The sequence below is a fragment of the Pinus tabuliformis genome, chromosome 6 (assembly GCF_031772625.1).
Source record: "Pinus tabuliformis cultivar Carrire ecotype Pingquan chromosome 6, CPIR1, whole genome shotgun sequence".
Taxonomy (NCBI): domain Eukaryota; kingdom Viridiplantae; phylum Streptophyta; class Pinopsida; order Pinales; family Pinaceae; genus Pinus; species Pinus tabuliformis.
In genome coordinates this window covers 1,588,496,815-1,588,513,413 of record NC_142292.1, presented here as the reverse complement: position 1 = coordinate 1,588,513,413, position 16,599 = coordinate 1,588,496,815, and the positions used below count along the sequence as shown (strand labels likewise).

The following is a 16,599-nucleotide window of genomic DNA, read 5'->3' as shown; positions in this document are numbered from 1 at the left end:
ACTATTCTATCCTGCTTCAAACTTTGCATCTCCAGGCAAAGATTTTTCAACTGCGCATGGATCTGCTAAACCCCCAAATTTGGATCTTGCATCAGTGTTTCATGCAGTCTCATTGCAATCTCCAAGGCCTCTGCCTGAGTCGTTATCTTCTGTTGTGACAGCGCAACCCTCAGGTGTGGCAAGAGCGAAGCCACAAACCATTCGCAATGTTGTCCATCTATTAAATTCATATTAGCTTCGCGGATCTTACACTTCAACCTCTGATCTAATTCCCAAGGTGTCTCGCCTAGTTGCATCACAATTTCTTTGAACCCCACAATAGACTGTGCTTCAAATTTAGGCCTACTGAATTCTTTGTTCAGCGCGGTCTAGATGTCTGCCACTCCAGCATTCAGGTTATCATTAGAGTACTTGATGTACCAGGTTAGCGCGCGATCCTGTAGAGCACTAACTAGGGTTGCCTTCTTCATGTTATCATCTGTAACGCCTTGAGCTTCCCATACAGCTTTCACAATGAACTAGAATTGGTCCGGGTCCTCATTTCCCAAGCCTTTGAACAAAGGCAGCTTCACTAAATTTGCCATACTGAACTGCGGTGGAGGCGGAGGTGGTACGGGTGAAGTCGCAGGCGAAGGTGGTGAAGTTGGAGGTGGAGTGGGTGGAGGTGGCAGTCGCGGGAATCCTTGTCTTATTAATTGAATAGCACTTCGCGGAGAAACCTGCGCTATTCCCTCTTCGTCACCTCGCGGAGGTGAAATCAATGGACTATATTCAGGACCCTTTCTTCCTTTGTTCCTGTAAGTTTTTCCGCTTCGTGTAGCTCCAAACATCAAGGTAGTTGCATAACCCGTTTTTTGCACAATAACATTTTAATCCAGGTATTCAAAGATTTCACGTACTTACCTCGCGGACCTTTGAAAAAGCGCCGCTCCACCTCGTTGTAGCTGACTGAGGTGTCGACCGCAAATTCAGTTACAAATCCTCCTATGACACGATTGAGCCAATGATTGACAACACGAGCGATCTTATCCTCAGATGCTTCCAATCTCCGCACTAGTTCCGGGGTCCAAACAATAGGACCATCAAGTTTCCACCTTCCTTAGCTATCTGCTAGCTTCGCGATCCACTCGTATAGCTCAACCGAAAAGGAACAGAAAAAGATCTCGTGGATCTCTATATATAGGTACCTGTCCAACCACTGTTCCTTTGTCAGTCGCGGACTTCTGTTTTCCTGCGTCACGAATTCGTGGATCTTTCTATCCAACCAGTCTCCGATCTCTTTCTTAGTTGGATTCCAGTGATACGACATCACACGTCCCTTATGCAAATTTCGGTCCCGGCAACGGAACCATTTGTTGGCTTGTTGGGGCCTGACCCAGTTTCAGCGTTAATTATCCAAACAAATCCCTACACTACTGGCCCTTTCGGTATCAGCCTATGGAGCGCGGACCGAAGTCTCACCCGAAGCAGTATGGGGGGATGCTGGAACCAAGTTTTAGCTCCCTGAGATGGTCGTGATGTCGTTTTATTCCATCTATTCCTGCTTTCGCGCAGGTCACTCAGTTCTAGGGCTCGCTAGACTAGCCCTATACTTCGGCCTTCAGTACCTCCGCGAAAGGGTACGATGGACTTTCGCGCAGCCCCGACCTGCGATGCAGGTACTTTCGCACTGCTAGGATAGCGTACCGTGCAGATTCCCAAATTAGTTTAAGTGTCTTACTTATCTTATTAGATAATCACAGTTAGCACCGCATAAACAGATATCCTTATTTGTGTTCAGTTATCCAACGTAATTACATTCATTTGCGCACCATATAAGCATTATAAAGTAAATTCATACATAAAATGACAAAATGCATTAATCGGAACAAAGACACAGAAATTGTAGAATACTTCTCTTTATTGATATCTTCAAGCGATTACAGACTCTATCTGCCCAGCACACACAGCTGCAAGGGTCCACGCACTCAGCTGTGGACTTCCACCCTAGGCCTCTGCGCACTCAGTTGCAGAGCCTCTACCTACGCTACGACCCGAAACTTAGACTTCTTACTTCAGAGCTATGACTCTCTTAGCGACTACTGAACTACTTAGAGCTTACTTACTTAGCTCTTTTTATACAATCCCATGGTCCGTGGACCATGGGTAGGTCTTTTATAGCCGACTTTACTTTACAAAACTAAGGGCGGACAACCCTTTATAACTCATGAAACCTTCGCACTCCGCGACCACAAAATGCGGAGTCTTTACAAGTTTATTACAAAATTTGACCCAAAACATGGGCTTTTAGCCCTGTTGACCACTACGTGTCAACTACCCGTAGCAATACACCCCCTTTTTCGCAAAAAGGGATAGAGCTTGATCGATGTGTCTGTGCCATTCGAGCGTCGTCATCAACCTGATCATGTTATGTTGTAAACCCTGTCTGCATGTGTAAATTGTAAATAATCTTAGCAGATCTGAGTCATGTATGTAAATTGCTTAGGTGAACCTAATTTTCTAGTGATAATCTACGTTCCGGAAGATTTTTTGTCTCACCGATCCGTGATCGGCAGAGTTTTCCTTCAGCCTAACCCCAAAACCGGAACAAATTTTGTCATTAGAATCTTAGGGGAATCCTAGTGTGTTGGTCTGATTATATTTGTGTCGCAGAACTGGGTGGTCTATGAGGGTCTATGTCAAATGGGTTTTCCCCCTTGAGATGTAAAATTGTAAAAGTCATGATGTAAAGTGTCTTGAGGGTTAGAAAATGTTTTAATCCCCTCATAAGTCCTAAGTCCTAGGTCCTAGGTGATTTTTCCAAAGGCTAAGTTCGAGGATCCAAAAAATAAAAAAAAATATAAAATATAAATAATAAAAAAATAATAAAATTAAAAAATTATTAAAAAAACTAAAAAATAACTAAATAAATAAATTAATTAAAAAATAATAATAAGTCAAATTTTTGAGTAAATAAATGCAAAATTTTAATTTTTTTTTATATTAAAATGAATTTAAAAATTCGACGGATGATATTAAAAGAAATCTTGATCCTCATCGACGGTCAAGATCATTTTGACATGGATCACTCGAACTAGCCATTGGGAATTTTTCCTTTAAATAGGGTGCTAGGAGTCATTTGAGATCATTCGATCTATGAGTCTTGTGCTGAAGAAAGCTCTCTTGTAAACCTTTTTTTTGTGCAAATAAAGAAAGAATTTGGGGTTGAAATCTTGTTGGTGTTACTCTCCTGAAGTGTTGTAAGCTGCTTTATTTTCTGCATAATTCTGTTTTCAGCCATTGGTAATAGCTTGATGTAGAGTGATGTTGAACACAGGTATCTTGTTCACTTACTAGGGTTTGAATGGTAATAGAATTTCTGAAGTAATGGCAGGTATCTCCATTAGATCTGGAATTTAGTACTGTTTTTTCCCTCTTTATTGATGGTTGAAGTGAGTTGTGCAGGAAATCTAGATTGAGAAGATCAGTGGGCATTTGGGGAAGTTCTCGGCTGAACCAGCCAACTCCCGCAAAGCATTTTCTTGAAGAGCCCAGCCAGTTTTAATTCTGGGTCTATCATTTTAATTTATCTTTTGAATGCATGAGAAGTTTTCTGAAGTGCCTCATAGTAAATCTAAAGTTCTGAAAATATTTTAGTGGATTACTGACAAATCTGGCTATTGTAGAGTCATAAAGCTGTAATTATTTAGTTAAATTTTGGGTTTTGTCCTTGTATATTTTGCCTCTGGTTTTCCTGTTTTTGCAGATTGCAGGAAGAGATTTCTTGTTGGAAGCCAGATCTAGGCCCTGGGGGTAAGATCTGGCCTCACAACCAATTTTTGCAGGGTTACTGTTTTGGCTATCCAAGGGTTTCAACTTCTGTTACTTTCAGATTTGGAAGTCTTTTGAGAGGGTTTCATCAACAACGCTGAAAATAAGTGGCTCAAGTAATTTTATCAGGGTCTCTGGAAAGTATTTTCTTCAATTGCTGGTTGCCTGGTAGGATTTCGCCATACATTTCGAAATTTCGTTTAGAACCCCAGCCCTGCTGTCATTTCCCACGCTTCTCTGCAGCTCTCCTTGCTTACGTGCATCCCTCTGCATTGAGTTGGCTGCTATTTCATCTACGCATTTTCCTTTCCATCTCCACGCAGTTTCTCTCAACATCTGCTCTTCACTGCCCAACGTACAACTATGGAGAGATTGCAGATCTGCCATATAGCTCATCATGTTTCTACCTCTGGCCATCTCCTTCAGAAATGTTGAATCTCCTAAACTGTCTCCGCTGATTTGCACATTCTCCCTCAGCATTCCCTTCTACGATTCTCACCAGCCTACGCATCACTTGCATCCTACCCACGCTGCAGTATCATCCTCTCTCTCTCTGCTCATGCTGTTGCCTCCGCACCTGCAAAACACATTGAAATCACGCAGCCAGCATTTCCACAGTCCATTTCTGCCTCAGACATCTTTCTACGCAGCTATCCCCTCCGTTCTGCCCTCCGTCATCAGATCAACCTGCAAAATAAGCGTTGCCTGCGTCCCTCTACGTTCCATGCAAACCTGCAAATTAATCCTCAAACGCAGCTTCTCACATCTCCATGGCTGCCATTGACTGCCCATCGTTTTTCTCCTCCCTGACTCGCATCCATTCCATTTGCTGCCATTCGAAACCCTTTCGAAGTCCCTCAGCTCCCACGCTGCTTCCTTTTGCAGCGCCCACTCTCTTCCACACATTTTTTTTCACACTGCCTCGTCCAGCTTTCTTCTTCTGCGTGCTGCTCAGTGCTGAGCCATATGCCAAAACTGCGTTTTTCTCTCTGTCGCCATCCACTAACCTGCACACGCAACAGCCAAAACTAAAGAAAAATTTGATATTCGTAAGTTTTTCTCCATATGCGTAGGCAGAATTCGATTTTCAGTTTAACGTAGATACGATTTTAGGTTTTAATTTTAAGTTTTAGTTTCACATAATAAAGAAATAAAAAGCAACATTTAGTTTTTTTTTTTTTTAGATTTTCATTTTGTTATATTTAGATTTTGATCATAGCTTAGGGTTTGATTTTAGAATTAGATTTTCTTTAAAGTTTAGTTTTATTTCATAATTACAAAAAAAAAATTAAAAAAATTAAAAAGAGTCCCTTTTAAGTTTTTTTTTTTTTAGATAGAATTTAATTTAGATTATTTTCTCGTTTTAGATTTATTAAATTTTTACTTTAGTTTTAGATTTAAATTAAATTAACATTTAGGATTTGAGTTATTTTGTTTAGTTTTTCATTTAACTAAATAATATAACAATAAAAAAATCATAAAAATTAGAAAATATAAAAATCATAAAAAGTTTTAGTTTTAAGGTTTTAGTTCATTTTTTTATTTAAGTTAAGAAAAAAAAAAAAAAAGAAGAAGTAATCTTTAGACTTTTTTATTTTGTTCTATAGTTTAGATTTTTTGGATTTAAGTTTCATCTATTTAAAATTTAGCTTTCGCTTAGCTCAGTGTTGTTTTATTTGAAAATATAAAAATACAAAAAAAAAATTGGAAATACTTTGCCGGATTCAGTCCTGGCTCAAGGATTTGTCATGTTTGTGATATATCTTTTCTGCTGAGGCTAAAATTTTGATGTGGGATTAATATTTATCATTTCTTTATGTGGTTAAACATGCCTAAATGTTCATTTGAAGATTAACTATATGAAAGTGATAACTGGTTAGCATTTAAAATTACGTGGTTATTTAAAGCATTCAATCTTTCGAATTTTAATTGTTGGAATATTGTTAAGCCATTGAGCATTTATCGATAATGTCGCATTTGACAAAAGTTAACCTTTGTTTGAGTTATTTGATGGTAAATGATTGTTAATGAGCTCATATTTCTGCAAGCATTTGATAAATAATCATTCAGTCATTAACTCCATAAGGCACTAGTCTATTAACTTAATAAAATCAAATAAGTGCTTATTTTCCCTTGTGTCTCCCAACCCAATTGGTCCACAGTTGGTCATCCATTGTCCCAGAGGGTCTACCCCCCTTAGCCGCAAGAGACAGGCTTAAAAGGAGAGATCGGGGATCAGGGTGACAGCCCCCAGTCTGACCGTTGTTGTGACAATCTGTGTGACAAGAAGCCCCAAAATTGTCCTTGGGGGATCCCATTCCCAACAAACAGGGGGTTGAAAGGTTGTTTTGAGGAACAAAGCAGGTCGCAGACCCTAATCTCCTTGTACAGATAGAAAGAAGGCTTGTTGGTAGTTGGTTTTAGCCAAAGACTAGAGCAAAGTGTGGGTAGACCTGTTTGAAGAGAGGTCGCAGCTGAGAAGAAGACCTGGACATGAAAGAGGAGTGTTGTGGTAATGTTGTTACAACCCTAACCAAGAGTGCAGACCAACAGCAGTGCATATTAGCCTATGAAGGATGACAAGGTATGTGTGTTCTTGATGATTTCATGATGAGTTAATGCTAGTTGGATGGTTGTCCTAGTTTGGACAGTGGCTGGGCATTTATGGTCTGTTGGAGTGCAGCATGAAAGTGCCCAAGTGGAGACCTAAGTGTAGTGCAGGGAACAACTCTTGGCTGCTAGGAGAGGCAATTGGTGGAGCTCAAGGGTTTAGCCAGCCAGAGGAGCAGTTTATTGTAGCCCGTGTTCATCATTGGAGGAGCAACATTTGATGGTGATAGATGGCAGCCCTCTTGCCCCTATGTTAGTCTTCATTGGAGCAGCGCAAAAAGACTATAGGGGGGAGACAAGTCCCAAACCAATTGGGGAGCAGCAGTGGGTAGAAGTCTCGAAGTGATGTTGCCTTGAAGGATGAAGGAGCAACTAGTGAGCATGAAGACCCTATGTGTTGATGATAGTTGGACTTATGATCAGCTAGAGGGCAGATTGTAGAGAGTAGAGACCGAGTTCAGTGACCTAAAGGAGTTAGTGCATTGATAGAGGCAGTGTTGCAGAACGGAAGTGAAGTACCCATAGTGTACAGGATATAACAAAGCAGTTGTGATTGTCGACTACATCAGCTAGATCGTCAATGTATCTTGTATTTTGTATTCTTGTACTAGTGGATATTTGAGGGCCATTAGCGCTGGTACAAGAGCTTTAGACTATTCTATTATTCAATTGGAATAATATAACGAAGATTGGGTTATTATACAAAATTGTGTAAAAAGTTGTGTATATTTTGTGCACTAGTAGATTTACTGTTGTTTATATTCTGTTGTGCAAAGTAGCTTCGTTGTGATTCTTGGTTTGGTAGCATAAGTGATTTAAGATTCTATCCTAGACACCAAGATCGTTGAAAAACAACAGGAGCTAGTGGACAATATTGAGGAGGCTTTCTTGTTGTAGAATTGTGCTAAGAATTAGCAGGAAATTCTGCACTAAGAAATGAGAGTTGTGTCCTAAGAATTAGGAGGCCCTCTGTGCTAGGAAATAGGAGACCTATGCGCAAGGAATTTGAGCTAGAAAGTGGAGACATGTGCGGAAGGAATTCGGACAAGGAAAAGAGCAAGAAAGTAGGAGTTGGGTCAACATAATTGCAGGGTGGTTTAGGCTAGTATAGCAAAGAACAAGTGTGTTCTCAGTTGAACATTTTGCCTTGCAATTGATTCAATTGCTCAATCAATAAAAGAACACATCAAAGAAGAGGGTTTTCCCTGTTAGGTTTCCCAAGAAAATAATTGTGTTAATTTGTGTGACTATGTTTTTATCTCTACATTTTATTTCGTTGCTTATCAATGAAAAAAATTGTATCTTTTAGAAAGAAAAATTTGCAGTTTCAATAGTTTTCAATTATTCACTAAGTAGTTGCAAAATTTCATGGAAAATTAACGCTCCTCATTCTTGCATTTGCTCACTTGAAAAAGAAATTTTGAAGAGCTCTTGAGTAAGAGTCTAGGGTTTTTGGAAAAACCATCATACTAATTGCTAGTTTCGGTGTTGAAACCATACACTCTAGCTAGTTTGGGAACAAAATTACTCAGATTTCGTCATTGAGCTTCATTATTGATGGAGGAAAACGCCACAGAAGTGATGTAATAAGTTTCCGCAATGTTATCAGTTGATTTTATACTCTAACATGGGTTTTTCTATATCTCTTCTACACGTCGAGTTTCCAAGACAAATATGCGGGTTGAATTCTGCTAAGGAGCTGAGTTTCAGTGGGACAAGTTAGTGACTAAGGAATTGAGTTTTGGGTTTATCTAGAGGTTGATTCTCTATTGCTTTCTGGGCAGAGGCCCAAGTTCTTCTTGTATTTGCTGGGCCAAATCTTGTTGGTCAATGGTTGATGTTCACCTAGAAAAGAAGGGTCGTGTTTATCATTGTTTGGGGATCGAGTTCATCACCATTTGAGGGTCGAGTTTGGTTACTTACCAGGGGTTGAGTTCTACTGGAAAGAGAGGATGTCTCATACCTATTTACAGTGGTCACAAGCCTGTTCTATCTCTGGCCGAGTTAGCTGTTATAGGAGGGTTGTTCATGGACTGAGTTTATTATTTCTTAAGTTGAGTTATAGCTTGTCACTTGGAGCTCGAGTTGCTAGACATAAGGGGGTCAAATTTCTTGTTTCTTTGAGCAGAGATGATTTGTTGTGTGTGGCAGTTAACCTTCAGACTCCAGAGTTATATGTATCATATTCATGACTGAGCACATGTTATAGCTTCTACTAGAAGAAAGACTATATGTTGGAAACTTGACTAAACTAAGAGGGGGGGTGTGAATCAATTTAGTACATTCATGGACAACTTTTATTTTTCCTTTTAATCTTTATCTGAATTATTTAATGAGCAGCATAACAACTTAAGAACAACAGATTTAATATATGAACAACAATGTAATAAGTAAACCACAGTGTCATAACTTTCATGACAGCATAAAATCAGCACACATAAACATCACATGTGGACAACAAATATTAGTGGAAATCCATAAAGGTAGAAAACCATGAGTTTGTTATTGTTGTGATGCAAAGGAAAACTCCTACTTCCTCTATTACATCATATTTTTTGTAGGCTCCAACCTACAGGAAGTTGCTACCTCAATTCTTCTGCAAGCTTCAATTTGCAAGGAAGCTCCAACTCCCACAATTTTTTTGTAGGCTACAACCCACAGGAGGCTCCTACCTCAATAGGTTCCAACCTGTTATTTATCAAGCTACAACTTGAAAGGAGACTACAATCCCTTGATACATACAAGAAACAATATGTTGGTTTACCTGGTCTATAACTCTGCATACCTCCATCTCTGTCTCTGCTTCTTCTTCTCCTCAAATCTGCTTCACATTTGTTCTATATGTGCCAGGTAACTAATGAACAATAACTCAATCATCTCTCACATTCTCTAACTCTCTAACCACACTATCCTTCCAAAATCACATCTTTTATAAACAAAGATTTCTGACTTTTAGTCTTCCATGGAGGAATCTGAAGTGAACGGCTTTGCCTCTTTGCATTCTTGGTTGTCTCTCCGTTTCCAAGTATTCAATCTCAAATTGAAGCATAAGTCAAGACAAATAAACCTTATACTAGTCAAAACCAAGATAACATAAGTCAGCATTAATGAGCGCATGAGTGAGGGCTCAAATGAATAAGCAAACACTCTGTAATGCAGGTTCTCTGAAGATAGAGTGCGTTATTTTCTAGGGTAACGCAATGTAAACAGTGAATGATCAGCGTTGTAATGCCTTTTCTGAGAGCAGAAGGTGTGTTACAGTCATAAGAACTTGTAGCACATCTAGGCATGTTTTGCAGTCAACACTTATGTTCTGTTATGCTTGGAAGACATTTATGTTCTGCAACATATCTCTGTCAATCATCACTTTGCATCACAACATTCTTCATACCTTAGTCCTTCACTTTCTAAGTCTTGCCTTTGTCATCTGCCTCAAGTCTTCTACATGCCAACATTGCCTTGCATCACAACTTTGTCTTGCATTCTCATTGCCTTGCCTTGCACCTCTTCAACACTGATCTCTGCTACATAATGCATCTCATAGAACCATAATGCATCAAGCCATACCAAGCATCAACATCATACATCAATAAACTCTAGCTCAACAACATATCCCTCTGCAAGATATCTTGCAACATATCACACATACCAAGCAACACAAACATATCATTACACTTAGATATAACAATTATACCTTGTTGCTCCTTTGTTGGTCCTTTGCCATCAATGACAACAATGCCAACACTATATTGTTGGTATCTTCTAGGCTTTGTAACAGCCACATATTAACTATCAGTATATTGGTTTTCTCTCCTATCTCTTGTATTATTGTGGAGAAAATGTATATCAGCAGTATATACCCCTTCATAAACTGAAATAAAATTATATTTTGCTAGGTTGTGGCATTTTCATAGATAAATTGTGCTACTGTGTTTATTCCCATTGAATTAAATTGCAGAAGTGCACCTACAGAAAAGTCTTGACAACTGTTTGACAAAACTCCTCACTGACAAACCCAACAAAACTCAGAAAAGCTTGTGGGAAATTTTGAGGTATCCCAAGGGGGTATCTTACAGGTAATATGACTTAAACAGCCTCCTACTTAATCCACGGAACTTGTTGTGCTTGACACAATGAGATGAAAAAAATACCTCAGAGAATTATGCCAAACAGTTTAGAGATAATAGAGAAGAATAGGTAGGGTGGGATCGTCTCCACAAAAGCTAATCAAAAGAAGGGGGGGGGTCTTAAAACACTCAAAGCCTCAACTCAAAAACAGAGATATCCAACCAAAAGATAATGATGAAAAAATTTCATCTCTCTTACTTATAGATTCCTTATGGGGTCCCTTCTTATTTTAGTGTGAGAGGGTTACAAGTTTCCCTCCATTTGACCCCAATTCAATTTCCTTCACAATATTTGCCCCAATTACCCAATGTTGCCCTAAAAGCATTGGATAATGGGCTTTCTCCTTTATCATTGACTATATCCTATGAGATTGGATAGGCTACTTCGTCCTCCCTAGGGCAATTAATTAGAAGGAAACATCACATGTCCCTCTAGCATGACATTATGGTATGCAACTTCTTGCTCATGGAAAGTACTGCAATAATTCAGCTCATATTGTTGCTGTAGCATTTGAGTTCGTGTCCACATGTTTGAGACAATAATAGGTAAGCAATATATCTTCTTCGAGCCACTGATGGAAGACTAACGATCATCATAGAGCCTTGAAAAAGTAAACATTTATAGTTACGAAGACTCTGATGAATGAAGCATGGCCCTCTAAATCTGATTAGAAATTAAAAACATTGAGTCTTAAACATGGAAGAGAAAAATAATGTTAAAAATAAAGCCTATCATAACAAGCTAATAATTACATCAAAAGTAATGCATGTACCTGCATCTATCTCCACCTTGCTTTCTGCTTGATCCATTGTTTACAGCTTTAATTAAGCATCAACAGCATTCATGCACTGCAAGAAAGACCACAATGAAATGTTTACATCGCTAGTTCCCATATATAATACTTCTCTTGAGGCTAAAATTAAAAATCCCAAGTCCTTTTCCCTAGATTTCTAAAGATAAAAGTCAAGGAAATAGAAAGGTTACATAGAAAATAATAAAATTGAAACATGAATTGCATATGTAAATACTCAAAAAGCATTTTATTTGATACGATAAAATACAAAGCAGATCAATCCAAGATTAGATTGACAATATTAAACTGTGATGAACACAGTTGGACAGCAATTTACACCACAATGAAATGTTAACATCGCTAATTCCCAAATATAATACTTCTCTTGAGGCTAAATTAAAAATGCCAAGTCCTTTTACCTAGTTTTTAAAGATAAAAGTCAAGGCAATAGAAAGGTTACATAGAAAATAATCAAATTGAAACATGAACTGCATATGTCAATACTCAAAAAGCATTTTATTTGATACGGCAAAATACAAAGCAGATCAATCCAAGATTAGATTGACAATATTCAACTGTGATGAACACAGTTGGACAGCAATTTACATACTCACATACACAAAGAAAGAAGAATGCAAGTACAAAAGAAGATTAACTATATATATATATATATATATATATAGGAATTGAGTACAAAATCATGGCAAGTGCGGTTGGTGAAAAGTTAGGTGGAGTGATCCTCTTTTCCCAAATCATGTATGAAATATTTACAATGATATAGATGAAATACAAAATATGAAACACAAAATTATAACTATAGTACATATTTTAGATCCTCAGGCGTTAGAGGAAGTTTTCAGTGGGACCAACCAACTCCTGATGTGTATTTTCTGAAGAACCCAGCTAAATTAGCTCTGGGCTTATCATAGAATTTTGTTGGTGATGCACGAAGGGTTTCAAGTTAGCACCTCCTTTAAAATTAAAAAAAAAAAAAATTTTAATTTATGTGTTGTATAATGATAGATCTGATTACTTGGAGCCTTCAGCTTGTAATTATTGTAATTTCACTGGTTTTTTGGTTTCATCATTGTATATATCATTTCTGGGTACTTCGTTTTTGTCATTACAGGTACAGATCTGAAGGAGAATTCCTGTTTGAAGCCAGGGGAATTCCTGTTTGAAGCCAGATCTAGGCCCTGGAGGGTAAGATCTAGCTTCAATATCACTTTGCAGGGATATTGTTCAAATTTTTGCAGTCCAAGGGTTTTAAAATTCTTAGGTCAGGAAATTTTTAAAAGGGTTTCAGGGATCAATCTAAAGCAAAGGGATACATCATTTTAAATCTAAATTTTCTGAAAAAACAAAAACAAACAAAAAACAAACAAAATAAAAAAATAAATTTGAGTTTTTGGGCTACCATTTATCTGCTAATTGGGTTTTTCGATTCTCTACAAACTTCGAATTTTTTTTAAGAAAACCCTTATCCCTCCATTACTCCAACCTTCATCTTCCTCTGTTGCCTGAGGTTTTCCAACTGTCTATTGTTCCTCATCTTCGGCCTCTGAATCCCCTCGTTCTGCTGCCATACCCCTGTTGCCCGAGCTCACTCCTCTGTTCGTAAGCAGTCCTTGACACAGCTTCCCTCATCTTGCAAACCTACAACTCCAAACGTTGTCCATTCTCCATCTGTCGTCGAGCTCCTCTCTTCCCTTCCATGTTCTCCCATCCGCCATTCTCCCTGCCCGCTGCAACCTCAACCTGCGGCCATCACCTGCATGGTCCTCATCTTTGCCATCCGCAGCTCCCTCGAGCTCTTCCCTTCCGCATTCTCCTTGTCCACTTGCGCGTGGATCCTCCTCCTCTCCACCTGTGTCCCTTTTTGTTGTTGCCAACGTCCTTTCCTTTGCTGCTATCCCTTTCATCGACTCGCCATCTCTCTTTTGACGGCTGCCCTCTCCATACGCTGCCGTCAAAGTCGACCTGCAAACATACAACACTCGACTTTTTTTTCTTGCTTCATTTTGTTTTATGTTTTGCATGGCTTAGGTTTAGGGTTATAAAATCCTATTTCATTTTTTTAGTTAGATTCACTTAAAGTTCGGATTTTTTATTTTAGTTGTTATTTTGATTTTATTTTATTTGTTTTTTTACATTTTTTATTTTTTCTTATGATTTTTTTATTTTTATTTTGATTTCCTTTCCTTTTTCTTTTTTTTTTGCTTTAAACATTTAAAAAAAACATTCAAAATCTAAAAAATTTAAAAATTGTGGTGACTTTAGAATTGGTAAGGAATTAAATCAAAAGGGGAATTTGAGCTTTCACATTGAAAAAATTTTAAATTTTTATGTAGCCTACGGCCCATAAAAAATTTAAATTTAATTAAGTACTTTTGATTTTTATTTTTGGTGACATTAAAAATTTACCTAAGGAATAATTAAATTCTAAGCCTAAAGTTCCTTGGTGTCATTTTGAGTGTAAAATTTTAACTTTTGTGGTAGTGATTTCTCTATTGTCAAGTGCGTTTAATGTTTTAGAATCATATCTAAAGATTGACTATATGAGAAAGATAAATTCTAGATCTAAGATCATTGCTTAGCAGTTAAATTCTTCACGATATTTAATTGCTAGAAAATATTCCAAGATAAAGTTTTGGGCGTTTACATTTAATCATCCATGATCGTCACTTTTGCCACATTTATAAACTGCTCTAGATAACTTGTTTTTATCTAGTTTATGGTTAATTGAATATAAGACACTGGTCTAAAATCATTTTTATTTTGTGATTGCGTCTTATTTTATTAAATCTATCCATCTCAATTAACCAGGACTCGTTTACATTCGTCAAGTTGCCCATCTTTAAATCTCCGAGACCCTGTGTTTCACAGATTATCCTCATTCATTCACCCCAGGGACTACCCCCCTTGACTTGTCTAGGAGAGAGTCTAAATGGAGTAAGGATTAGAGTGACAACCCTTACTCTGAGCGTTGTCGCGGTGCCTAGACACTTTGTGCGACAACATTTTTTGGCGTCGTTGTCGGGGACAGTGTTTTTGTCCTTGGTCCTCTCAAATTCTTCTCATCATTTGATCCTTTCATCTCCTCATTTCATCTTCATCTCATTTTCATCATATCATCTTATGTGTCTAAGTTAGATTTATGTCCGGGTGGTGGCTCCACTTCCTTCATCTTCTACAGGGGCATGTACTAGTAGGAACCCAAGCAGCTTGGCTAATCCTGCTCTGGATCCTGAAAGAGCTCTCAGAGCTAGATTACACAAGCTCTCTTCTCGTACACTCCTTGACAATCTCTGCAAGGAAGCTCTCTGCGACATCCATTCATTCTTCTTGAATCCTCTCGTTCCAGACATCATGGATATCTATGAGCCTCTTAACTTTGCTAACATCCAGGGTTATCCCCATAACCTTCCTAATAATGGTCTAGACAAGTTACCCGCTTTCCAAGGAAATAATGCAATCACTGTTAAAAATCATTTATATGCTTTTTAAACTTGGTGGGCTAAATTTGCTAATGCTCATAATTATGAGGATGTGCAAATGAAATGCTTCGTCTTGACCCTTGAGCAGGATGTTATGGATTGGTTTAGGGATAGGCCTGATCATAGCATTAATTCATTTATTCCCTCCCTAATGCTTTTGGAGAGAAATTTGGTGATAAGAAAGAAGATCGATTTTTAGCAAAAGCCATTAGCGTCATTAAAAAGAAAGAAAATGAGACATGTGAAGAATTTAATAAAAGGTTTAATGGTATGCTTAAAGAAATATCTATTGATTACAAACCAACTGAGAAAATGCTTCTAGAATATTATCATAATGCTTTCAATCCTGACACTTCTTATGAGCTAAGAAGAACCAAGCCTGGTGACTACAAGGCTTGTCAAATCACAGCTGAAAAGCTGGAAAACAATAAGAAGGCTTCTGGCAAATCTAAAACTCCTAGGTTTGATAGATCTGTTTTTAAATTAAAAGAACCTAAAGGAAAAGAAAAGGAATCCAAAGAAGAACCTATGCAAAAATTGCTTAAGAATTTGAAAAATATGGAGTTAAATCAAGCTAGGATGATTGTTGATCATGCTAAAGAAATAACTACAATACAATCTAGGTTGATTCAAATGGAAGATCTCAAATACAAAATCATCAACCTATGGGTCAGAATAACAATAATATAATCGAAATAATTCGCAAAAGAAAGGTCAATCTAGTGAGCAGAGGCCTCCTCACCCTCTTGAAACGAATAATCTTGTGGAGGAGACCCCTCCTTATTGTAGAGCATGTGACGAGCTTCATGAAGAAGCCACTTGTCCTGTTATCAAAAGAATCATGCATCATGAGATGCTTGGGACAAACAACCAGATAAATATAGTTGGTAAAGAATATCATTTGTTGTAAGAAAATTGGGAAGAGGTCAAGGGAAATAGTCAATCCGTCAAACCTTTCACATCTTCATATAGTATCAATAATTTTGGTCAAGAAATTGATGTCTTAGTTAAACTCTTTGGTGAGAAACCTCCGCCTGAGCGAGTCCTTGAAATCGCTAAGGACAAAGGGTTAACTTATCGAAGGAGAAATCAAAATGATAATCCGGTTAATTCTCGAAGTCTTAACTTTGGATCAGCTTCTGGAATGAATATTGATTTAGGAGGTTGGTTTAATAACTCTAAAGTTTTGGTCCCTGTCACTGAAATAGTAAAGATCCCCTCCCAAAGGACTAAGTTATTGAATGTTATTAGTAGCACCCAGGTAAATGCAACTCAAGAGGAACCTCCTGAGGCTTTCTATCAAGATGCTCCCATATACTTGCAGAGTATGGATTCTGATAATAAAGAACACTCTTCGTTCTTCATTACTTTGCTTGTGAACAATTATCGCTTATATAACTGCATGCTTGACTCTGGTGCTTCCACTTGTGTGATGACTAAGAGAGTCATGGAACAGCTTAACTTAAGGATATCTAGGCCTTACTATAACATATGTGCCATGGATTCGAAGAAAATTAAAGTTCATGGGTTGATTAAGGACTTACAATTCCATCTGTCTGTCTACCCTGATATCATGATTGTCATGGACATAGTTGTGGTTGATGTGCCTGATGCTTGGGGTATGTTGTTGTCTAGGAAATGGGCCTCTGATTTAGGAGGAAGCATACAAATGAACTGGTCATATGCTATGATTCCTTCCCCTAATGGTCAAAGATATCTTAAATTAAACAGAGAGCCTAAAAGGAGATTCCATGTGGAAGA

At 38.0% G+C, this 16,599-nt stretch overlaps 1 protein-coding gene across 2 annotated transcripts in view; it reads right to left on the bottom strand.

The window, feature by feature from the left end:
- LOC149264889 (uncharacterized) overlaps window positions 1–16,599 on the bottom strand; it is an 89,146-nt gene that overhangs the window by 36,660 nt on the left and 35,887 nt on the right. Inside the window, exons 1-2 of one of the 2 annotated variants that reach the window (XM_089429030.1) lie at window positions 12,843–13,207; window positions 11,321–11,396 (exon numbers count right to left, since the gene is read on the bottom strand). In XM_089429030.1, coding sequence (XP_089285156.1) covers window positions 11,321–11,357 — 37 coding nt within the window. In that variant the 5' untranslated portion in view covers window positions 11,358–11,396; window positions 12,843–13,207. Of the gene's footprint in view, window positions 1–11,320; window positions 11,397–12,842; window positions 13,208–16,599 lie in introns of those variants that run through there. The other variant, XM_089429029.1, reaches the window with a different exon arrangement.